Genomic DNA, 26,547 nt, shown 5'->3' with positions numbered 1-26,547 from the left:
CCATACGTCTGAAAGGCACGTTCTTTTGGATCTGTCAGCTGATGTTGCGACATGACTCTAAAGCCAAAACAATCAAGCCAATGAGCACGTCAATGGCAACATCAAAACACTGTCACAGCACGATATTATTAAGCATGGTTGCAGATTTGTAAATGGCTGAACACACTGAAGAAGGCATTAGCCGAAACGTTTGTGTTAATCTCCCTCCCATCATGGAATAAAAGTATTTAATATATTTACACTTTTTTGAGTGCGAATCATTGTGTAAAATGCAGATTTGTAAATGTCACAACTCTGTGTATACAGTATGTATATTTTCTGTAAATTCCATCAAGCTTAATTTTATTTATAAGTCATGTTTCAAACTTCATAAATACATTATAACCACGGAACAGACATACTGATAAAGACTATACCTTGAATGCACTGTAAGTCACTTTGAATAAAATGTCTGCCAAATGTATAAATGTGGTTTATTAATGTAGTAAACCACACCTGTGGTTACTCTGGTAGGACACGTGTTAATAACAACAAAAAATGGGACCAGTTGCTTAAAAATGACTAAACCCTTGTTTACACCGCACGCATCTGCGGCATGTTACGGCTCCGGCAAGGTTTTGTTACACCAGGAGTGTCTCAAACGTGAAGCGGCTGAATTCGCGAAACCACCTGTCCGACGTTGTTTTTCTTAATTTTTCATGTTTTTCATGATTTTTTGGGGGTTATACCATAAGAAAGTTGGCTACATGGTTTGTCTGGTATATTGTTGTGTTTATTGCTATGCGTCATGCTTTGTTCCCTTAAGAAAATAAACCATGGTTTTACTACACTTAAACAAAAAAAAAACATGATTATTATAGTTAAACAACATTTTACCACAAAATAACCATGGTTTTGTTCGAGGATGAACCTCTCGTCGTCCATTTTTGGTCTTATGTCAGGGAAGTCTGCATAGGAACTTTTCTTTTGACCTAAAACTGTGCAGCTTGGACGCGGCGTCCATCAAAAATAGACTAGCCTATCTTTAGTGAGGCGGCGTAGAGAGCCGCTTCTGGGACGCTTCAGTAACGTGCTGCTGCGCGGCTGGTATAAACAAAAGCATTGACTAAAGTGGCCATGATCAGCTCCGGTGGCGGCGTTGGAGCCGTAACGCGCCGCACACGCGTGCAGTGTAAATGAGGGGTAACATGCAATAAATAAATAAACAAAAGTGAAAAGTCTTTTGAGAAAAGGTCTAGCATCACATATTTACAAATACCTTGGTTTGGTATTTTGTCTAATGTAATGACATTAAGGCATTTTTTTGTGTGCCCTAAACACCCCAATATTTTTGGGGGCTGAATTAAAGGGACAGTTTGCCCCAAAAAATTCTGTCATCATTTACTCACCCTTGTGTTGTTCCAAATCTGTATACATTTCTTTGTTCCAATGAACATGTAGAAAGATTTCTGAAAGAATGCTTGTAACCAAACGGTTCTTGGCCACCATTGACTACAATAGTATGAAAAATGACAATGGTGGTCAAAAGTGCCCCAGAACTGTTTGCTTTCCTACATTCTTCAAAATATCTTCTTTTGTGTTCAACACGACAAAGAAATGCAAAAAGCAATTTTTCCTAACATGGTATTAGAACCGGCCAAGAACTGTTTGGTTACAAAAATTCTTTCAAATATCTTTCTCTGTGTTAATCAGAACAAACAAATTTATACAGATTTTGAGGGTGAGTAAAAGACAGAATTTTCGATTTTGGGTGAAGTATCCCTTTAACTTCAATGCAGTCCAATGTAACATACAACTGAAGATTTCATAAACTAATGCCCAATTACCATGCAATGCTTCATTTTGTTCAGTCTGTGGCGCATTAGCAATTAAAAGAAAAAAAGTATTTAGGCAAAACATGGTCAGGTCAAAGTATCTGAATAATTTGTTCCCAGATTTTTATCAATTTGGTAGTCCACTGCATGAAGAATTTTTGATATAATAACTTTATTCTACTAGCCTCACTTACATAAATGAACTACAGTGTCCAGCACCCACTAGTAAAAAATATATATTTGGTGTCTGAATAATTTTTAGTTTGACTGAATACATCCTAATTTAGAAAAAACTGTTGTCGTAGACAAATATTTAAAGGCGTCATATGGCGCGAATACGTGTTTTTCTGTGTCTTTGGTGTGTTATAAGTTGCCCACGTATGTATTAGACACGTAAGATTGCAAAAGTTAAAGTGTGGGAACAAAAGATACATTCTATCTAAAAGCAAATGCTCACCCAGACCTGCCTGAAACGCCTCGTGTAACCACACCCCCACAAATCTACGTCAGTTCATGGTATGAGTTGACAAAGACCGCCCAAATGTATACGCAAGTAAGGTGGGCGTACCTGTCAGTACAATTTCTTTGGAACCTGATGTTCCAAATATGGTAAGAGGCGTTACATTTCCGTCACACGCTTGCAGTATTCGACCAATCACTACGCACTGGTTAACTGGCCAATCATAGCACACTTCGCTTTTCAGAGCGATGAGCTTTGTAGAAAATCTGCGCGTTTCAGAGAGGCGGGGCAAAGAGGAGATACAAACATGCACGCAGGGCCGGACTTAGGAGGATGGGGGCCCCTGGGCTTGAGTTGTTTTCGGGGTCCCCGTACTATTTCAAATCATGTGTTTGTTAGCATTATATAATATAATAAATGTTTTTTTTTCTCCAATGACACTTGTTCATTGGTTTACACGTTTATAATGCTTGTTTTGACAGTGGGAGTCACAAGTGGTGCATTTATAGCGTGTAGGAAGTTTCAAACATACTTAAATGTAAAATCCAATCAACATTAATAATCAACATTACAATATCAAGGGGACTAATATAGTTATTGACATAATCATACAGCCCTACCATTATGTATTTTAAAATTAAAATTAAATTTATTGATTCATAATAAGAAAACTACTAAAAAGGAACAAATGTGTGCGTTTTCCCTGTATTTCAAGAGGATCTTGAGAAATTATACGTCTCGGATCTAAAATTTGGGAACACCTGCATTAACATGAAACCAACAATGAGCAATACAGTTGTAAACAGCATTTATTAATCTTGTTTATTGTTAGTTAATGCCAAATACAATTGTTCGTGTTAGTTCATGGTGCATGTTCAATGTTTTTAAAAATATTAGTAAATACTGAAAAGAAAGATGAACAAATGCAGACATGTAATCTAATGCTTAACTAATGTTAACAAATGCAACATTGTAAAGTGTTACAAATATATTAGTATTCTATTGCAATTCCATCAGTAAAGCATATGACAGATCTACGAGTTTGAAATTCACATTAAAATTGTATTCATATAATGAGAGGAAACGGCTTTTCTATGGCTTAAATAGTTTCATAATAATGAGATGGGTCCATAGTTTTGTAAAGTCTAATTAACTGAGGTTGTGCAGGGCAAATAGGGCACCCCTCTGTTATAAATCTTTTAATTACTTTATATCTAACATAACAATTTTCATGTCAAATTCTTACTGTTTAATGCAGCTCACAGGCCATGAATCCATGAATGGTATATCTGCAAGGTATCATCTTAATTTAGCATTTACATTTTGCCAGATATCTCAACGTCAGGAATGAAATAACTTACATCTAAACGCGGTTTGAAAAAGCACGAGCAATTTGTCCCTTCACGTGTCCTGTAGTTCGGTTGTTTTATCTTTGTTTATTAGTTAGCAGAATGTTTTCAATTTTTATTTACATGGATGGATTTGCATATTATTTACAAGAACCGCTTATGGTCACAGAACGGGAAATATTGGAAATAAACTCTAAATTACCTGTTTTTAATCAGAGTTGTCTGCTGAACATAACACTTTTCATAACACGTTTTTTGTAAAAGCAAAGAAAGTTTAACAACAACAACAGCTAGTAGACTCTACTGCATCTACCTGTCGACAGGGGCGGACTGGCCATCTGGCGTACCGGGCGTTTTCCCGGTGGGCCGCTAATATATGGGGCCAGAATGGAGGCATTGGCCGCTAACGTATGGGGCCGTAATGGATGCGTTTGCCGTTAACGTATGGGGCCGTAACGGAGGCGTTGGCCGCTTAGACGGACGTATTATAAATGCAAATGCACGCAACGCGAATGCAAAAGACACGTATGCATGCACCCCCACACCCCCCCCCGTCCATTCCAGCCCTGCCTGTCGATGAAACGATCTTTTGTCTTCAGTGAGTGGACACAGACTATGAGGAGCGAGCGTTAAATGGAAAACGCAGAGTGGAATAATATAGCGGTGTATTAAGAGAAAAATTTTCGCGGGGATGTGAATCCTCTCTACTCAACTTCGGCTACCGTTCTATTTCGCCTACCAAAGGGCGCCAGCCTGTGAGGGCAAATGGGCAGCGGCTCAAGCCACAGTGCCACCCCGTGAACGCGTTCCGGTTCCCGTCGGTCCATGAGTTTCAAAGGAGAAATAACTGAAATAAAACCGGAGGGTGGCGGCCTGGCGGGAGATGGGTGTGAAAAACGGGAGCGTTGACAGGTATGCTCTGGATTCTCTGCCTGAAGATCAAGGTGTGGTGCCATGGGTGTAAAGAATCATTATTTCCTAAATGCTGTTCTTTCACGTTCTTGTCTCTCAGTTTTTGGTTTTCTTTAAGCGCGGCACTGCTATTGCGCTTGTCAGCCATTAGAACAAGCGTCTTAATGAGCAGACAGGTTTCATCTGCAGTAAACGTGATGGATAGAATCCACAAATAACCAATCAGGAAACGCCAACACGACTGAGGGAACGTTTAGCCAATTAAACGACACAAGGCAGTGCTATTGAACCTTGGTAGGCTAATGGACAAAGTTTAAATGAAAAATAAAATGACTGGCATATAACTAAACAAATCAAATGAATGAGAGCAGGCGGGGCCCCTGGGCTGGAGCCCAGTCAAGCCCAATGGTAAGTCCGGCCTTGCATGCACGGTATGTGGAAAATACAGCATTTTTGAACCTTAAATCGTGTATACACATTGCATTACACCTAAAACAAACCATAATATGTGTTTTAGCCGTGTCATATGACCCCTTTAATGATTTTAGGTTTTGTGGGTCATCCTGACATCCTGATTGTTGTGCTGTTTGGGGAGGGTGGTGGTACAGGAGAGTCTCTTAAGGGTATGTTACAATAATAGCCTACATGACTAACAATAGGGCAGTAATGGATACCCCCAGCATTGCCGAAGAGTGCAATTTCCCTGTCCCTCTTCAGAACAGCTCAGTAAGTTTCAAACACACACTAATGTGGCCACAAAACACACAATAACACTTGCGGACAGAAAGTCACATGAGGTCACTGTGGGTCATTAACACGGTCCCAAAATAAGATCCGACTGGGTCAGACATAGAAAATCTTGCCAAAGAATAGACATTCAAGACCGTTCGCCGAAATAATATGTACCATCATGTTGTTCAAACCCCAGTTTTTAGCTACAATTAAAGTAAATGGCATTTGAGTGATCCTTTGAATAAAAAACATGTGGGATTCAGAAGACCATGAAGGTTTATAAATGACACTCAAATGACAAGAGCAGGCTGAAATTACCAATTACATCTCTAAATGGTCCAAATGCCCATTTATTTAGCTAGAATAAGCAGTGAAGTGGACCAGACTGTACCCCAACAGTCAAAATTCAAGCACAGCAGGCCAATATACTACATCACCGCACAATGAATAAGCCCATAAAGATCAGTGGAGTTCTGCTGATTCCCTTAAAGCATTCTCTCGTGGGAGCGAGGGTTCCACAAGAACAATACCCTTTACAATAGCATCCTTTTGATTCCCTTTCATCCCAATATGCACCAATCAGCATTCATCCTATTCTCCCATCAATCAAGCGGATGAGACGTACTCACAAAGAAAAAATCACTGGAGTAAAACAAACTAACAGCAGGAATGAGCCAACAGAGCAGAAACCATGGAAACAATGGACCAGGAGGACAACTTTAAATGGTCAGATCGGGCACATGACCTGAAGCATGGTGTGAAAAGGGCACTGCCTTATCGCCTGACATCTGAATGGCCAAAGAGCCATCAATACAAAATGATTCCCCCGCGAGAGTGGGATATCTAATGACTTGCAGTAAATGCTTCTCCTTATCGATGGCTATCTGGTTGATCCTACAGTCTGGGAGGTTTGTAGTCATTCAAACAATTAAGACTTCTATCCAGAAACACAACAGATATTACAGTAAAATCCAGGATTCCTGGAAAGGAACATCTTAGTTGGTGTTTCATCATGATTCAAGACTGAATATACCAGAACATTTGTAAGATGGGTTACTTTTATGATACCTTTATATGGATTTTTTGGTTATTTTCTACAAAAAAAAGCTTGTTCCAGGGTCAACAATATCAGTTCCAGCTGATAGCTACAGTCTTCATTTACATTCCGTTACATTCATATACAGTACAGCCGTGAAAAAAAGTAAGAGACCATTCCAAATTTCCATTTCAAATCAGCATTTCTTAGATGTATTGTGTCCATTACAGTCCAGTGTTTGTTGAATTTCAGCAACTCAAATCTCAGGAGTGACAAAGTCATCCAACAGCAATGTGAAAGACTGACAGCATGACAAGACACATTATCAAAGGTTACCAAAAAATATTTTTTTAACTTTTGCTAAATGCATGAAGAAACATTACTGTAGTATTGCTTAAAAGTGAATATGAACTTGTTTTCTTTGCAGTAGTTGAGATCTGAAAAAATACAGAGCATCTTTTTTGTTATTTTCACCAGTTTTCATTTTCTGCAAATAAATGCAAATAGAAACTTTTTTTTAATTTGGTAAAAGTATTGTTAGTAGTTCACAGAATGAAACAAGCATGATCATTTAACCCAAAACACATACCTATAAATAGTCAATATTAAAATCAGAAAAACGCTGCTGTATATTTAATCAGAATTCTTTTCCGGAAGCTAGGATTTGGAATGGCACGAGCGTGAATAAATTCTGACCAATTTTTTTGCAATTGTTATCCTGGAGAAACTATTGAGATTTGCATGTCCTGTGGGAATAATTTTCAACAGATGAAATTAGTAACGGATTATCGACTAAATCGTCTCTGCTAAATAAACAATGTAAATGATATCACAGTAGTCTAACCTATACATATAATCTATAACTGTCAACCTAATGCCTGTACGATACCATTAAATATTTTTGCTTTTGTAGTAATAGACAGGATGTAACAGATAATGTACAAAGAGCTCAACTTAACCTGGACCATTATTTCATAAAGACCAAATCTAAACTTTAACAGGATGAGCTGGAAGCCAGAGCTCTTTCTATCCAGAATTTTTAAAAAGATGCGGTGACACTACTTAGAGCATATATGTATAATGCATTATAAAAGTAGTTTTAATGAATTAAGTATGCCTTGTAATGCACCTTATAATAGGGCAGAATTATAATAACAACATTTAATGTATTACACCACACATTATGAACAATTATAATGCATTATACCCTTTATAATGAATTATACATAAAGGCTTTAAAAAAAGTGTTACCAAAGATGCTAATCTATTGTTGGCCATCGGAGGACCATGTGTACTACAGTTAAAACATCTCCGAAACACCCATCAAATGGAAAGTTGGAAAGAGTCTGTAATGTATATGGGCCTATGACATGATTAGATATTCTATAAACACTGACAGAAGGGCCCAGAATAAACACTACAAACATATTCTCACTTATCTTACCCACTGGATAAAGGTGCAGTTTATTATGTAAGAGACGAATAAGACGTGATGTTTAAAATGTCGCCCAAGTTTTATGGCATCCATTCACACAACAGTCATTCTGTGACTGCATGAAAGGGGAATGTTGCCCAGTGCAATGTGACCCACCTGTCAGTTCTTCTACCCTGCCGGCGTAAAGAGAACAACTTCAGTCAAGCTATTTATAGTCACCCATGAATATCAGAAAGCTCTTTAGGATTTGCATGCAATCAGCTTCAGGTGAACCGATACCGGTCATACTCTTACATTTCTGACCCAAGTCAACGGCCCAACACACAGTCCCGCAACACTACAATATCCTTCTGTTTAGGGCTGTCAAACAATTAATCGTGATTAATCGCATCCAGAATGAAATTTACCGTTTACACTATATATGTCTGTGTACTGTGCATATTAATTTTGTATTTATAAACACACACATGCCTTTATTTAAGAAAAAATAAATAAATATTGATATATAATTTAAATAATTGGCTAATATAAACAAAACCATGTAAATATTTTCTGAATATATATATACATGGATATGCATTTGTTTATAAATGCAAAATGAATACGCACAGTACACAGACATATATTATGTAAACACAAACTTTTTTTTTGGACGCGATTAATCGTTCGACAGCCCTACTTCTGTTGATACAAGATTACACAGAACGCCACGACGCTTAAAGTCAACATCAGCCATTATTTGTCATTTTATTTCAATAATCTAATGTATTCCCCTGTGAAGCAGGAAATTACTTCAAGAACAACAAATGTTGATTACAACATTCAGCAGTGAAACATTTTAGCTTGGAAAAACAAACAAAAGAGACCGCCAACCTGTCCAACAAATAAATGAATCAACCCTATGTTGTTCCATCCAAACCAATGACTTTTTATGACTGATGTTTAGTCTTCACTATTCATTTCTCATTTTTGAGTCCCATTAACTCTTGTGTGGAAAAAGAAAACCCACTACTTCCTGCTGTGTTCCCTGGAAAACCAAAGTCATACAAGTTTGGAATAACACGAGGGTGAGTAATTGATTTTCATTTTCGGGTGAATTGTCCCTTTAAACGGCATCTTTAACATCATTTCTCGATCATAAAGTTGTGCCCCCACAAACAACACTGAGAGTTTACACGTCTATAAATGTAAAACAAACTATGAAACATCAAGCGGGAGATTTTACTTGTGCCAGCACGACTCTTAATGCTACAAAGCGATCAGCGTGTTCTCTCTGTGCGTTTCTCAGCATGCTGGGTCAGTCTTATGCAATAGCACGGCAGCAGTATACGGCAGGAGTGATGGGTTGCTCAGCGTTATGACGTACTGCTCTCTGTACGACACTCACGCTGAGCGCTTCTGCTGCACAGGAAACTGGCTGCGGTCTGGTTTACTCATACACTGCGTATCACAGCGTGATAGTTTGAGGTCATTTATTCTGTTTTTATTCATTTGACTAATGAATTGATGACTCTATGGTAGGATCTAGTACAAAAAAAGTAAAGCATACAACTTTGCCATGTTCAGTATAAAATACTAGGTCAAATGTATAGTGTATTTATAGTTCACCCTAAAATGAAAATTCTGTCATGAATTAATCATCCTCAAGTTGTTCCAAACCTGAATAAGGTTGAATACAAAGAAAGATATTTGGAAGAATGTTTGCGACTGACATTTCTGGGGCACCATTGACTACCATTAAAATGGTTGTCAGCGGTGCCCCAGAACTGTTTGTTTTCCTAGATCCTTCAAAAAAAATTGTGTTCAACAGAACAAAAAAACGATGCAATACTTCTTTCTACTATGGTAGTCAATGCTCCCCCAGAAATCTCAGTTGCTAACATTCTTCCTAATACCTTTCTTTGTGTTCATCAGAACAAATACATTTATACAGGTTTGGGACAACTTGAGGGTAATTCATGACAGAATTTTAGGGTGAACTATCCATTTAAAACCGGATATGCTGTACACACTAAATACTGCCTACTATATGCAGTATGCAATGTTAAGCATTTCGAATCGAATAGTAAAACATGCATAGACGTAAATAAATAGATGCCACACTCGAATGCTCCAGATGTCCGCCATATTGGATCGGTCCACACTGCAGTTGCTGATGTCACATTTTGCTAAGATTCTATAACATTGTGCTCTAAAACGCTTTAAAAAGATCTAAATTCCGAAAAATACAACCTTTCAAAGGTGAGAATGTGTGATTTTATATGCATTAACTCAAGTTTGTGATAACTTTAATGTCATCACGTCATGTTGTATTGTGTTAGTTTTGCAATAGGTCTACACAACAGCACATAACATTTGACATTCATACACGCGTATAACAGTACAAACAGTACAAAAGTACAGTCAACTTGCTCTTCAGCAGTCACTGACCGGCTCTGGAGGGTTGCCAGATCTGTATCACAAAACCAGCCCAATGGCTAATCAAAACAAGCCTAATGACACTAGCCCAGATGCCAGAACTTTACTGACACAAAAAAATCATCTACATCATGAAAGTATGTTCTCATTATTGACAGTTGATGACAAAATACTTCCAATTTTACTGGCAACAAAACAATCCATGGCAACAGTTTAAAGTGACTGTTCACCCAACAATTAAAATTCTGTCATCATTTACTCACCCTCTTGTCGTTTCAAACCTGTATGAACACAAAATATATTTAGAAAAAATAAAAAGGTTTTGAAACCGAACAGCGACGGTATCCATTAACTACACTGTGTCCATACCAGTGGCGATCCGTTACTCCTCTTCCGGGGAAGCAGTAATGCGAAGCTCGGCAAAACATGTATTTAGTGCGTCATGTGTGTGGCACGTCATGTCAAAATACGTGCCTGCTGCAGACGCGTCGAAAGGGTTTTTAATAAAAGAGACGCTTGCGTTTGCTAGATACTCGCTTAGTCTAATGTGTAAACAGAGTTAAGTGTTAACACAGTGTCTTCTGAACGTGAGCGTCTCTTTTATCATAAACCCTTTCGACGCGTCTGCAGCAGGCACGTATTTTGACATGATGTGTGATGCACATAGGTTCACATGAAGCGCTGAACACGTATTTTGAATTCCTGCTTCCCCTGAAGAGGAGGCACCGATCGCCACTGGTCCATACATGGGTATTGTCGCTGTTCGGTTACCAACTTTTTTAAAAATATATTCTTCTGTGTTCTGCATAAGACAGAACGTCATACAGGTTTGAAATAACAAGAGGGTGTAAAAGAGATTACAAAATTTTTAATTTTGGGTGAACTATCACTTTAAAGGTAGACCACTACTTTGCTGGAAAAATGGAGACTTGGCAACAGCAATATGGTGGACGACCTACAGTTCGTATAGCCATCAAAAGAAAAGGTGCTAATGTGGAATCTAGGCCTATTTATATATCTGTGACCAAATGACCCTATTATACACATTTTTTGCAAAAGGTGTCAGTTTTCATGAAAATGCTCAATGGTTGTAAGTGTTGATAGTCTAGTTAAAGGGATACTTCATCCAAAAATGAAAATTCTGTCATCATTTAATCACCTTCGAGTTGTTCCAAATCTGTATAAATGTCTTTTTTCTGATGAACACAGAGAAAGATATTTAGTAGAATGCTTGTAACCAAACAGATCTTGCCCCCCATTGACTCCCATAGTAGGTAAAATTACTTTATCTGGTTCTTCACTGCACATCCCACTACGCTCTACTATACAAACATCCTGACATCCAACACATCAAAAATATATATATACTGTATATATGTATATATTTAAAAAAAATAAGCGGGGCATGTAGACTGGTGGCCTGGAATGGGAAGTGTTTTGGGGTGTGGCCTTTTGACACCGCGCTTCATCCATCCCTGATGCTCCTTTTGTGGCGTAACATGGGCCGGGGACTTCTGACCGCTTCTGCCATGGCCACGGCGGAACAGAGGCAGCCTTACAACACTGGAATATTTTTTTATTATTATTATTTTTTTATTATTATTAAACCTCCCATCCTTCTTATATCTGTTGTATACTTGTAGACACTTTATTATTATTATTATTGTCTTCATTTCCGGTATTATTCATTTCTAACATTTTTAACCTCGCTAACGCACACGCACAAACGCACGCACACACACACACACACACACACATACTAGGCACATACAAAACTAATGATATTGTTTGTCTATCTTACTTTGATAATTCATAATTATTAGTTCATAATTCTCTGTCTGGATTAATCTGCGTTTAGCACATGTAAATAGACTCGCTGTCTGTGTTTGCATTATATAAATAAAAAAATAAATAATTACTTTTTTTTTTGTTCTGTTGAACACAAAAGAAGACATTTTGAAGAATGTAGGATAGCAAACAGTTCTGGGGCACTTTTTACTACCATTGTATTTTTTCCTACTAGTCAATGGGGGGCAAAATCTGTGGTTAAAAACGTGTTAAAAGAAATGAAGTAGATTATCCGAGTATGCAGAATACTCACGTACTCTAACATTCATGCTGATAGCACCTTCGCATTGTTAAAACCGAGGCCTAAAATGTACACCACTATATCAATCTAATAAATGACTAAGTAAAAATCACACGGGTTACAGTGCGTTTGCTGCGGACAGCGAGAGAGGGGTGGGTTACATCAGAGTTGTGAGAGGAAATAAGAGTAAGGGGTAGAAACAAGAGCATGGCCAGTGCTAGGGGACACAGTGAGTCACAGCCAGCGAGTCAATGGAAGATGAGTAGAAAGGAGAAGAGGGCAGAGGTAACTCAGAGGAGCGCAGACAAACACACATCACTTTTGTCCAACCATCTAAATTTACAAACCAACCTATGAGCAGATGGAAGATGTGATTGAACATGATGGAGCCATGTGGCGTGTGTTCTGCTGTGTGGACTCTTTCTCACTGTTGAGTGGTCGAGATGTGGGGGAAGGGGAACTCACAAAGATTATTCTACAAGGAAAATTGGGAATGCCATACGTGTGTGGCTGTGTGCCCGTCTACAGTTTATTGTGTAGTACTATGATCGTAGTGGTCCTCCAGACGTCTGGCATCCACAGACGAATTTGAGGAAAGTTTACTTTGGTAATACATTTCTGAATGAAAAGCTTACAATGTGTGGGTCACAATGGTGAGGTCTATGTGGGGCATCAGACTGCATCTTTGACTGATCAGAAAAAGTTCAAAGGCAAAATATAAAACTTTGTTTGTGAAGACAAGCATCACTATTGCTTCCATTCATACTTAGGGTTTAAGATTTGCAAATCTACAACCCAAAGTATTAAACTGGTGTTGAAACAGCATTTGCCAGCATCAGTCAGATTAAACTGCAATGTAAACCAGTCCATAAAACAGAAGTCTGGTGATGCAAGACAACCTGAGTGTTATTACCTTTGCGAACAAAAACGTTTAAAAAAATGTATTCACCTGCAGCAGCAACTTACAAAACATCAAGCAACAACCTAGCAACGCTGCAGCAACCATCCACAACAACCTAGCATTGTGGTGGCATGTTTTCACATTTTCAAAAAGTACAAATCTATTCCTTCTCAAACTGTAAGCACATATAATTGATAGAAGACTTTGCAATGAGAACACATTTAAAAAGCACACACTTATGAAAATGTATGAGAACAACCCCCTAAACACTTCTCTATTCTATCTCTCACTCTTTAATCGCTCTGTTTTATATTCCATAAGCACCTCCCTTGGCCCTCTCTGTCTTTCAGCTGCTAAACCTCTCTCTCTCTTTGGATTTGTTTCAGTTTTTGTGGCTCTTCCAGTGAGATGACAGGAAGTTGGCAAACACTCCTACACTGGGCTTTTTCCACTCCTCATTCTCCCAGGATTCCCTGAGCTGGCTTACGGCCACTGTTGTGCGTCTACGTTTGCATATAAATGCGTGCGAGTCTTCAAAAACCATTCCTTTCAAGAGGAGCGTTCCATACCCTGGCTCCCATGGTTACGCTGAGATTTATGGTGAAACAACCAGAGCTAAAAAATCTCATTAGTGACCAGTCAACCAATTAACCTGCTTGTTCTCCATCACTACTTTGACCAGACAGAGCAGAAGAGGAGATCTACAGTAGCACACCCTTCAAAAGCCTGTCACGTGAATGAGCAAATATGATATGATGCAAACACCAAAAAATCCTAACTATTAATCTATAAACTTTTCATTGAAATCCATCCAGCTTGACACGAATAATACCTCAAATCCTGTGATTTGTTGAGAAAGGTGTGCTGTTAAAAGGAACGCCTTGATACCCACATTACAAAGTCTTGGGAAGCGCCCACAATGGCATAGCATTGTAATGGGCAACCATCAAAACCAGCCCTAGTTGACCTTGTTTTGACCGTGCTTTACCTCAAAACCCCCAGGTCTAAATGTAATTCCAAGAAGTCCAGCAAAATCATAACAGGCGGCATCTGTATAGATGTAAAGAAGGATTCTCTGATGAAAATCATGTGGTCCATAAAATATATGTGGTCCCTAAAATAAACAACGAAGTAAGAGCCCTTTACATAAAAAACAAGGCGTAGTAGACCAACGAGAAGAATGTAGGCCACAGGTAGAAATACTGCACACTCACTATTCAGTATAAGTAACAGTCAGAAGCCAACAAGCCACTTTGTTGTTGTGTAACTCTACACCGGCCATTTGCACACTACAAACTAAAAGATCGCCTCGTGACATTGTCCACAGTGCCGGTAACCGACTATAACCATCCCTCATGACATCACCACTACACTAGCTAACATTATCTCGCTCTCTATCGTTCGCCGCGTGCAAACTATGAATGGTAGAAGTGTGTGTTTAAGAGGGAGGGTTCCCATGACTCACCTAACACATACACATTGAGGTGGCAGTCAGCTTTACGTTTGTGACTCATGATTACTTCGCCTATTGCACGAAATCAGATCCATTTCCACGCTGCAGTGGTAATATTACCCCAATAATACAACCCTGCCTCCACACCCTCGCACAAAAATACATGATGGAGTCAAAGGCGAGACACAGTTTCTCGTAGTTTCTAATAGAACGATTAGTGCCCTCCTGACTAAAGCCCGCGTTTAATGGTTTTAATGCACCTTGACTGGTCTTTGGGGCTTGAAAATGATGTAAAAGATTGACTTAAGAATAAAAAGTCTCACGATATCAATAGCCCCAAAAATATGCTTCCTATAACATTATGTAGATTTGTGATGTTTTAGAAAATGTGCAGCCATTAATTTTTTATGTCCTTAAAATGCTGTATACAAGGTTAACCAAATTTGTAAAACATTATACATATACAGCTCTTTAAAACCTATAGTATTAAATATATTTGCAATGTTTATGAACTATTACTATTAAAGAGTACATTCCTCAATATTTTTAAGGGCTTATTTTGGTTTATGGAGTGTCCGACAACAAGTTTATGTACATACATGATGTAAAAATACTATTATTTCGTAATAATAAGCAGTTTTTATTACCTTACTTCTTGACTGACTCTCAAATGATTCGTTCCGCGATTCATCTGTGTAATCTCCGCCTTTCCGCCAGCGTAGTCTGATTTGATTGGTCAGATAGTGTAGTCTGCTGTGATCGGTCAGATGGTCTAGTCTGCTGTGATTGGTCAAATGGTCTAGTCTGCTGTGATTGGTCAAACGCGTTCAGCATGTGTCGCAAATGGACCGCCTATCATTACTGCTGTATTACGGTTTGCAGGTGGTTGGATATTAACAGTGTATAGAGAGAGATGGCGTCGATTTTACCTTACCAGTTCGAGCCCGAGTCTGACGAATCATTCTTTAATCCTTATACAGATGCCAGTAAGAAAAAGGACTGTTTTAGACACTTCTCTTGTAACAGTTAGTTATCACGGCATACAGTGTACGGTGTTCGTATCTTCAGATGTTATTATAACTATAGTACACCACGCAGTTCTTGAAATAAAGACTTTGCGAGTTAATATGGTTGAACACTTACATTAGCGCAACGAGTTTATAGCTAACGTTAGGTAAACAAACAGTAACAACCCCAAAAATAACGGTAACGTTAGCTAAACACAGACATGAGATAACGTCACACAAATTTAATTTTAAGTAAAGACAAAAATAAAGAGTCACACTTACAGGTTGTGATTCGGTGGAGCTTACAGGTCCAAATAAAGTTGGTATTGCAACATCTTTTAAGGAAAGACGTTTAATGTATCCTGCAGTAAAGGCGCCAAGATTGATGAAGCAATCTTCGGTAAAATGACGCGCGCAAAGTAAAACGTTCGGTTTATACTCCTTTGGTGTCGTTTGAAAAATAAATAGTAACCATTTTTTCCTCAGAAGTTCTTCCTTTGGTAGTGAAAATAAGACTGACTTAGTTTCACTACATAGAACACAGCTTCTCTTAGACATGATGCACACGTCACGAACGAGCTAGTACAGTGTTTGGGGAGGAGAGAGTTAAGTTTTCGCAGTCAGTAGGCGGGGTTTTTTCTAGTGACGTAGGTACATTGTGGTTAAAGATTCGGACAGGTCATGGCTTGTTCGCGTTATTCAGAGTCGATTACCTTTTTTATAAGCTAATAACTTTGTTATTCGTTCACCTTCGGATTTACAACTTGGCAGATTGCTTACATTCAAACACGGCAAAATTAAACACTTCATGAAATGTATTTTTTATGATCTCGAGGAATGTACTCTTTAAATAACTATCAAGCATTCTGCATTGATGAGTGATAAAACCGTCTGCAGACATATTTTCGATAATAGGAAGAGGCTAGCCTACATTCCTGTATATTATAAAGTTTAATGTGTCATCATGATACCATATTTCTTTAAAAAATATATGAAATTATACTGTAAACTGTGTTAAGCTGTCAATTTAGAACAGTCAGTCCTCTTCCAAAACGCCGTTCAATGGGTTTTTAAGGCGCTCAGTGGACAGCGCCGTGGTGCTGAAACCTCTGGCGCCGCAGCTTCAATGCTCGGGTCAAAACAACATCAGATATTCATATCGATTAAAGTGGAAAAACGCTCTCTTACACTCTAAACTGTTATTATGAAGTGTGCGTTGTAATAAAGGCGAAAATGGCGTCCGCTGCCAACACAATCCGAAGCCAAGAGGGTAAAACGGGCCTGATCTCAATATGAAAAAGCACCTACTGTCTCTGATTAAATAACACAAACGTGATTTCCCCTGCTTCTCACCATTAGATAATCGTCATTAAAACATCAGCACACGTCTTTGATGGCTCCCCATACCAAAAACCAATCCACACATCCAAGAATAATTCACGCCAATCGTCCCATTCAAGCTTCCCTTAATAACAGACCCCATCCTTAAAACCAACGCTTTGTGATCTATTTGCATTTTATAAACCACCCACAATGCGCTTACTTCAGCATGGACTGCTCCTTTTCCTCTTCTTTCTTTTGCCGGTCCATGACACCGAGGATGATCTTTCTCTCCTCCTCGGTGAGGTGGCTCAGGTCGGGCATCTCCGGCAGGACAGGCCCGCTGCGGGTCCCGACTGGAGCAGACATCTTTACACACTAATGCTGAAGGAGATCAATAATCAGACATATTCTGTGATGAATACAACGCCTTGTTTGATCAATGAGCATGGGCTTTTGCTTGCTTTAGACTCAAAAGCCAAAACCAACAGCACCGTCTCACAGACGAGGAGTGGGGCCATTATGCTGTTTTACACTGAGATAGCTCGTGTAATGAAAATAACTGGTTATTATGCTGGTATAATGTAAACTCTAGACTATATAATCGAGGCTTTCAGCATTAAGAGATTCGTTAAGACATAGGACAATGAATACCGCCGGTCCATTTAAAAGCAATAGCTCTAGAAATTCATCTAATCCTGCACAGATTTCTCTTCTTCCTCATAACGGTAAAAAGGCGATATATTATGGATAAAACAGCAGATTTCCTCCACGCGACGTTATTCCAGATGTCTGTGGTGAGATGAAAGAGCCTCTTGCCTTTTATTTTGCCATCATCGTGTACAATCCTATCTAACCCATCGCTATCATCGTCCTGGGAAAGTTCTCTTGCATCTCATAATACAGACGTCGAATCCACCTCGTTTGTTTCCGTGTCGAGTCCCTCCGCACTTCTCGCTTTCATCCAGGTTTGTTAATTCTTCAGGATATCTTAAATACACAAAAATGGATGCAGCGACACAGAATCCCAATTGGAAGAGTGGGGGCGGAGCGAAGCCGCCCGGCCGGAAGGCGAATTTACGAATCCTACTACAGCAAAGGGTCGATTGTTCATATTCATAATGGCGTCCGCAATCATTGGAAGATGACGACGCAACGTCATTATGACTTACTTAATATTCACGACAAAACCTTTGGCGATGAAGGGCGAGTACTCACGTCATCAGAAGAAATCGCCTACCATTGGATATTACGGACGCAGTGTAATTCATATTAATGAGCATACTGTGCCCACTGCACGGAAAGCTCAATCTCATCATTGCCTAATTAACATTCTATCCGGAGTTCTCGGCGCAACGTCAGTACGCCTCGATTAATATTCACCAAAACCTTTACAATAGTAAGACTCGCAATTTCATTGACAGTCAGTCTGGGAACAATGTGAAAAAGCGGACTGGAATTTGCATTTAAAAAGGATCCGTAATAAAGTCTAAAAATAACCTGAACAGGGCCGTTTCCCATCGAGAAAAGTAAACAAAGAATGCATTAATTTATTACAATCTTTAAAGAAATAATGCAGCCTTGAACTGAAAACTGGTGAATAAACCACTCACTTGTTCATTTAGATGCACATTTCAATATAACTTCACTTCTACAGACTGATCTTGTATTATGCATTACTACATATATTAAACATTTATGACGTGATTTAAGACCACATAAAGGATTAATAACAATATTAATAATAATTGATACAAGTTGGTAGTAGGCCTATTAGACAACACATTTAATTTTACATCAATGTAAACACTGCTGTGAAAAACAGAAATCTTGTCTCTGTTCAGTAACTTGTAAATTAATCTACTTTAAAAGCACGTTTGTCAGACATTTTGTGTATTGTACATTTAAAAAAGATAAAATATCAATTTTACGTCTGCTGAATAGTCCTACAAATCGATCACTACGTACTACCCTCAGAATCTTCAGGATGCACAGCCTGAGTTTTAAATGAGATCAGACTGAGATGATTGGATTATGGGCCTAAGAGGTAAATAAAAGCTTATTTCTCACTGTAGAAATAAAACTTTTACAGGATGAACAGCCCAACAATGGCTTACCTTAAACAAGTGAAAAATGTAAAAAACAACATGACAAAGCAAGGGCAATGACCAGTAAATGGATTATTTACATGTTTCTGTACTTTTTTGATAAATAAAGATTTTGCTTTTATTTTTATTTTATGCCTAAAGTGTTTTTATTGATCATACTAACCCAAAGAAAAAATACTAGTACAATGTCCATGTTCATATTTGTACATGTAAAAATCCTTTAGAAACGTCACCAAACATGCCTTGTATGCATCAAACTTAAATGCTGGCACATGACAGCTGCAGTATGCTGAAAGTTCATATACATAAAAAAATGTCTTGGTACTTTACTAAAAGAGAGGACAGGGGTGAAATACATCTGTATGGATCACAGACACCTTTCCTCTGATACCACCTCTCTAAATAATCTTTTATTCCAATACAGCCACCACATGTTTCTCCTTTTCTGGCACCAAGGGAACAGATCCAGGCTTGCTGTGTTTGCGCACATTTTGTTCCCTAAAAACACACAAAGAGAGAAGCGCAAACAATCAGAATGACGATTGAACTCAAACAAGGATTCATTTCCTTTCCTCCATTTCAATAAGGCCAAAGGGCACAAATACAGTGAGACTGACATCTGTGTAATGTTTCGATGTTAAAACCCTTTCTTTGATCACAACTTGGTACGCAGAGACAACTGTAAGTAAGCCATTTGTAGGTTCATTCTCCTAAAAAGTGTGCAGTTGACTATTGTTGAATTACTATCTGAGCAACAGCAGAGTGTTAGATTTACACATTTGACAGATGCTTTCATCCAAAGTGACTTATAGCAGATTCAAAGTATATACTTTTATAATTATTACAAGTTCCATTTTTGAGACCAGTTCTCTCAACGTGTTGATTAAGGTTTGTATGACATCATTTCATGTAAGCACCACTCACTTCCTGCGTTTGGCTTCTTTCATCTCCCTCTGTTGTTTCTTCTGCTTCAGGACGTCTCTGGGCAGGTGGCGATGACGGGCGATGCGCTTCACCTGCGGATGGTGCTGAAATTTCTCTATCAACTTCTTGTTGTAGTTTGCGGCAATTTTTTCCCGGGAAGACAACTGTGAAGAATGAGACTTGTGTCAAGATCTTGCATTCTATATATTTAACAGCCCAACACATACAGTGTGTGTTTATACGACGCAAAAAAGTTGATTCCTAAAGCTGATTCGCTTCGAACTTCAATGCAAAATCACAATATCAATCAAACTACAAGCCAGATTTTCAAACAATCACACAAACACATACATTTCTTAAGAATCAAGTAATTTTATCACATATTCCGCTTCGGAAATCAATATATATGGACCTTGAATAAGAATAAAGCTTTGCTTTTAAACACACAGACGCGCCCTCATTTGTCTCTTGCAGTCATAAAATGCCTGTGGCCCGCGGGCTACAGCTCCACACCCCTCTGAGGGCTTTTATTCTAATTAAAAGCAATGATTTTCTCCAATTCAATTTGTTTAAGGCAATCTAATAGCTGCTGATGCCATCAGGGCACTCGGGATGAGAAGCGGAAGAACTGTTAACTCTTCCTTACAAATTTCTGGATCTTTGGCGTTCATGTAAGCAGGAGAAATCTCAGCACAAACGTGACTCTGCTGTTTTTTAATAGAATCCCACAATGCCATAGACAAGATGTTTTTAAACACCAAAAACCTCAAAAGAGACTGCAAGGATGATCAGATTTAGAGCCGTAATTTAAGAAAGAAATAAGAAACAAAACAGTGCAATGCAGTCGCATGCCATGTAGCAAAAGAGGTTTTAAAGAAAGTGAAAAATGGTCATGCAAAGGCTAATAACTATAGATGGTGCAAAAAACACTAAAGTGAACTGCAATATGTATCAAAATTATGGAAAATCACAAATGTTTTGCAACAATTTATTGTTTTACTTTTAAAATGATGTGTTGTTAAAGTTTTAGGCTGACACAGACATTAGCGAGACTGGCGAGACAGAATGTGAAACATGTTTGTTGGTCGTGTAAATTTCAATTGTTAAAAATATTTGAAATTATTATTATTATTTGGGGGGCTTTTGGCCTTTATTTGTATATATAGGATAGTGAAGGCAGACAGGAGCATGAGGGTGAGAGAAGGGGTGTATCGGGACGTGACCTGGGTTGGACTCAAACCCGGGTTCCCGTGAGCCAACAGCTCACATGTACTGTATATGTCTGGAGCACTAACCGATGAGCTTCAGATTTGAATATAATTTAAGATGATTTTACTAACTTTAAGCATTATATTATTGCATACTGCACATAGAATTGTTTAGCAAATCATATGAAATATGATATGCCAAAATATGAAAAAATAATCTTCAAGAACCTCTTTCATGGTGAAGTGCGGTCAGATCAGACAGAAAAAAAACCTGTCAATTTGGGACTCTCTACGAGTCCAAAACTCGCCGGCTCTTGAATACCCTCATGTGCTTGATAGTTTAATGTCTTCATTATTTGTCCGGCTTTAAGTGATTGGCTGATTCAAACTGCTGATAGCTGCACTGAGTGTCTGATCTCTTTAAGTGAAATGGATCAAAATAAATTTCTCTCTCTACCAGATCAGTGAATGCCAGGGGCTGAAGTGCACGAGGGAATCAGATGGTCTGTCTAGAGCAGATACAAGACGATCCAGAAAGTACCTTTCACCTGGAGCGGAACCAACCCCAGTCTCAGCAGAACAACAAGCCTTTGACAGCCCTTAACAGCCGTTGAACCAAAAACATTGATATACAAAATGTATCATAATTTAGCTTTTTCCATCTTTCAGTCCCAGTACTGATATAAATACATCAATAATGAATATGAATATTAACAGTGGAAAAAATATAGACTACTTTTGCTTTTAACAAGGACTACATACAGTTTTGCCTTGGTTTTAAAAAAAAACATCTAAGGATTTCCCAGGAAGCTCCTCATTATGAAATATAGTAAAAAGCAGTTTAGGGCAATCTATAACAAGAGCTATCAAAGCATATTGCTGTGCTTTGACAAATTACATAAAACCGCAATGCCTTTTCCTGGCCAGGTTTCAGACGGCGGCAATAATGCCATACAGGCACTTAATGAAAGTGATTTGTGAGTGAAATTATTTTAAGTGCTTACTGGTCGGATGCTGAAGTTTAAACACTTTTAAATACAGGTATGACTCATAGAGACCCTCACCACTCCGAGCTTCTCCGATGCGTTGGCTTTCCACAGCCGGATGTTCATTTCATCCGAGCCGCTCAGGACGTATTTGTTGTCGGCCGACCATCTCACGCAGATGACGTGCTGCATGCGTTTGGTGTGGTACACCTCCCTAAAGAATTATGGAAAATCACATTTACGTCAATTTTAATTTACTTTCTTGATGCACATTTTTCAGTAATTGTGTATAATTTATTGGGGTACATTTTTTCGAGAAAAACACTGCAGTCTTTTATCACCATGTAACTTGCTTTGCCTCTTTTCAGCTTGTGTCACAAATGCATTTTTTACCCTTGGTATCTGGTATGTACCCAAATCAGTTCTACTGCATAAAAAGTCTTTCCCGACGCATTTGCCGAACACAGATTAGTTATAGATTCAATTTAAGTTCCACTGACACCATCAGGAAAGGATTCACCTGCTGTGACCTTTGTCCTTCGGAAAGATGCGAATGGTTTTGTCGAAGCTGGCGGATACAAACTCTCTTCCTGTGGGCGAATAATCCACATCCAGAACGGCAGAAACGTGATCCATGTGCACAGTCACAGGACATTTCAGATGTCTCATGTCGTAAGTATAGAGACTGTGAGAGATAAACGGAGAGATTAACAGTTGCAAGACACTCAAATAAAACTTACTTGCATGAAATAAATTTACTTGTAGTCCTCGTTGGAGCAGGTGAAATAATACGCTTCCATTGGGTTCCAGCAAAGCGTGTTGCTTCTCAATTTCATGACGACCTAAATTGAAGCGTGATTTCAATACAGTCGTACAGCAAACACCACAAATCTGTCATTCATCCATGTAGGCGAAAATATAAAACACACTCACCTTTCTGAGCGGTGTTGATTCTCTCATGTCATACAAGACGACACTTCTGTCTGATGCACAGCTGGCGAGAAGTTCTGTCTGAACAGGGCAACAGTTTGATTTGTTTAATAATACTTATATTTTAACAACACACCAATGTTTTCTTCGAAGCAAAATTGGAAAACGTTTGGATGTTCAGGACGTTACCATGCAAACTAGTGCTTACATTGCACTATTCTTTGTAAAGCTGCTTTGAAACGATGTGTATTGTCAAAAGCACCATATATGTTTAGATTAAATCGTTTTCCTGCTATATGATTCAATCTCACCTCCACTGGGTTGTATCGGACGCAGCTAAAGCTGTCCACACCCCAGCTGAAGGACCGGATGGGGCTGCTTCTCTGCTCATCATAAATATCCACCGTCTGGCCACAGGTGGCAAACGTCGCCTCCCTCTGGTGATGGTCAATACCTGTGACCACAGCCTACAGGACAAAGCCGATCTGTTAGTAGACACTCATACAGACGACTGAGCGTTTCTGAATGTTACACGCTCTTATTTATCATGAACAAAATAGTTATTTTAGATAAGTGTATTTTAATGTCTTTAAATAACGTGAATGCCAATTTAACCACAGGTGAACATGGATTACATTCTGTTAGGGCCGAGCGACATATTTTTCACTGTATTCACAATGATTTTGCAGGTGATGCAAAAATTCAATTCAATTCAATATAAAAGGGTCAAAATTGAAAGGTAAAATGATAATCTATCTTTTTGCATTGAATAATAACATTTATTTTAATTTTGGTACAACACAGTGGAAAGAATAAAAAAATGTAAAGGAGTAGTTCACGCAAAAATGGTCATTCTTTCACTCACTCCCCCTCATGTCATTCCAAACCTGTATGACTTTCACAAAAGAAGATATTTTGAAGAACGTTGATGCCCCAACAACACTGGTGCCCCATTGACATTCATTGTATAGACACAAAACCACTGGGACATTTCTGAAATTGTCTTTTGTGTTTCACAGAAGAAATAGTCACAATTTTGGGGTGAACTATGCGTTTAAGGCATTTCTAAATATGGCGATATGCACTAAATATCATTGAAGGTGATGTATATCACTCAACCCTACAACCTAATATATAATTTGAGTAAATTTTACCTTTCCCAGAATTGTGTTAATAGGTTCCTCCTGCACGCCGCATCCTGGTGGCTCCATGTTCCATTGTTTGATGGTCTTGTCATCTCCCACCTGTGCATGACATCAAGATTTCTCATGACACTGAATTTCATGATCACTACAGTGATTACACACATTTAAAGGGATGGTTCAACACGAAATGAAAATTCTGTCATCATTTACTTACCCCCAGATTGTTCCATACCTGTATAAACTCCGTTGTTCTGCTGAACACACAGGGAGATATTAGGAAGAATGTCAGTACCCAAACAGATCTCATCCTACATTGACTCCCATAGTGTTTATTTTCCCTACTATGACAGTAAATAGAGGTGAGAGCTGTCTGGTTACTGACATTCTTCCAATTATCTTCCTTTGTGTTTAGCATGCATAACAACGAAACTTATACAGGTTTGGAACAACTTGAGGGTGAGTAAATGATGACAGAATTTTCATTTCTGAGTGAACCATCCCTGTAAACGGCTTTGTGTTTATCTGAGAGGAACGCGCTTGACTAAATTACCGTGAAAAAGGAAGTGCCACAAAAGCGGGAGCAGATTCCTCGTACAAATCCTTCGTGAGCCTGGATGGTCCTCACACACTCCCGCCTCGGGAGGTTCCACACTTTCACCTGACAGGAAATGAAGAAATATGAATACATGTCAAGTGATGGAAACAAGTTTGAAGAACAGGGAGCAAGTTACCAAATTTTAATAGCTTATATGTTATTATTTTAATAACAACACGCATTGAGTAACACTCAACAGCAATACTAAGAACAAACATGTACATAAATTAAATATGGTCATATTTTGATATTATGTTGACATTAAGACAAATACAAATAATTTATTGTATAATATCTTATAATATACTGGACGCTGCTCTCTACGTCTTGTTGATATTTTTGTCATTGTATTGACAAAACTGTGTATTGAGCTTGGATGGTAATTATAAAAACACACTAAAGTCTCTCTAAATTCATATATATGAATATGAACTGAAACACTTAACATTCACACGATCATCCCATTATAAAAGCTTTGACTTACCTCTCCATCACAGGCTCCAGATAAGACTGTTGAAAGGCTTTTGGCGTGTTTAGCAATGCAGCTGATGCCATCTCTGTGTCCATCCAATGAAGCCACAAAGGGTTTGGCAAACACCCTCTCGAGTTTAGTGGCATTTAGGGCTCTGGTGTACTCCCTGGGCACCTCAAAAGGGTGCAGTGTGGGGTCATAGTTCCTGGGCACTGGATGGGGTATAACACTGGGTTTAGTATACTTCCTATCGCAGTTAATGCATGATATAGTTATTAAATAGTCTCCTACCTCGCTGTATATCTCTGGTTGTCTCTCGAACGTAATCGTCCGGGTTTCTGCAAAGTACTTTAACCTTCATCCCACCGATTTACAAAATACACCAAAAAAATACCCAGGTCAGATCTGTTGCGTCCACCATGTGTTTGCGTGACGCGACCGCATGTGTGTCACGTGACAGAGCACATCCGGGTGCCGGTAGAAACAGAATAAGGCAGAATGGCTATTATCCATTGAACATGATTGAAATCTTTTTAAACATGACAAGACAAAATACGAATATTAAGAAAACAGTAAAGATTTTTAAGCTTTTAAAATGTTCCTGACCGCGGGAACAATATGTAAATGTATTACAAAACATTTGCTCAAGAATTTGTCGTTTGTTGCCTTGTCTGATTTTTTAAGATTTTGTTTAGCAGACTATTGTTTATGTCTTAACTATTTACCAAATATCTCACTAATAAAATATATTTTAGCCAAATTTCTGTTTATTGGGCTATTATAATTAGACGATTTGAATTCTTCTCGAATGAGTCGGCTTTCTGGGCCACCATGCTCCCCCTGGAGGATGAATTATAGTCGCAGACAAACTTAGAAGCCACGTTGACCGCTGGAGTGTATGTCAACGTCGATGCCATGTCTTGAAGGGCATTAGTGAATGGGGAGCTGCGGCTTTTCTTGATAAAAATAACCAGGGGCGTCATGCACCTATTTTTTTTAAGGGGGCACAGTGTGCACAACACACAGAAACATGTCCTGTACGTACAAATACACACATTTAAAGCAATGTTATTGAGAACATCTCTTATGCGTATTCAAAACATCGCACAAACCATCTGATTGTAAAAAAATTATGTACATTTAAGGTAAAGTTTGGTGTATTTTGAGAACAAATATCTTGTATGCAATTTTGTGCTAGTAGTAAAAGAGTTATTGTTTGCATACAAATGAACATAGAGCACAAAAGTAAAAGC

At 38.5% G+C, this 26,547-nt stretch overlaps 2 protein-coding genes across 17 annotated transcripts in view; both read right to left on the bottom strand.

Moving 5' to 3' along the window:
• rims2a (regulating synaptic membrane exocytosis 2a) overlaps positions 1-17,962 on the bottom strand; it is a 169,537-nt gene extending 151,575 nt beyond the window's left edge. For 12 of the 16 annotated variants that reach the window (XM_057339833.1, XM_057339835.1, XM_057339827.1 and 9 more), the window contains exons 1-2: positions 17,746-17,961; positions 17,150-17,310 (exon numbers count right to left, since the gene is read on the bottom strand). In XM_057339833.1, the coding sequence (XP_057195816.1) occupies positions 17,150-17,295 (146 nt within the window). In that variant the 5' untranslated portion in view covers positions 17,296-17,310; positions 17,746-17,961. Of the gene's footprint in view, positions 1-17,149; positions 17,311-17,745 lie in introns of all 16 variants that reach the window. The other 4 variants (XM_057339838.1, XM_057339841.1, XM_057339824.1 and 1 more) reach the window with 3 other exon arrangements.
• A 531-nt stretch (positions 17,963-18,493) lies between these two features.
• Positions 18,494-25,740, bottom strand: dcaf13 (ddb1 and cul4 associated factor 13). Its single transcript, XM_057340100.1, has 11 exons — positions 25,586-25,740; positions 25,307-25,506; positions 24,778-24,885; positions 24,237-24,326; positions 23,394-23,549; positions 23,086-23,163; positions 22,912-22,994; positions 22,673-22,837; positions 22,231-22,366; positions 19,959-20,122; positions 18,494-19,532 (listed from the first exon to the last, which is right to left on the bottom strand). The coding sequence occupies exons 1-11, from the start codon at positions 25,653-25,655 to the stop codon at positions 19,445-19,447; spliced, it is 1,338 nt and encodes a 445-aa protein (XP_057196083.1). The 5' UTR covers positions 25,656-25,740; the 3' UTR covers positions 18,494-19,444.
• Positions 25,741-26,547: the final 807 nt, after the last annotated feature.

The sequence above is a fragment of the Triplophysa rosa genome, linkage group LG8 (genome assembly GCF_024868665.1).
Source record: "Triplophysa rosa linkage group LG8, Trosa_1v2, whole genome shotgun sequence".
Taxonomy (NCBI): Eukaryota; Metazoa; Chordata; class Actinopteri; order Cypriniformes; family Nemacheilidae; genus Triplophysa; species Triplophysa rosa.
This window is presented reverse-complemented; position numbering and strand designations above follow the sequence as displayed.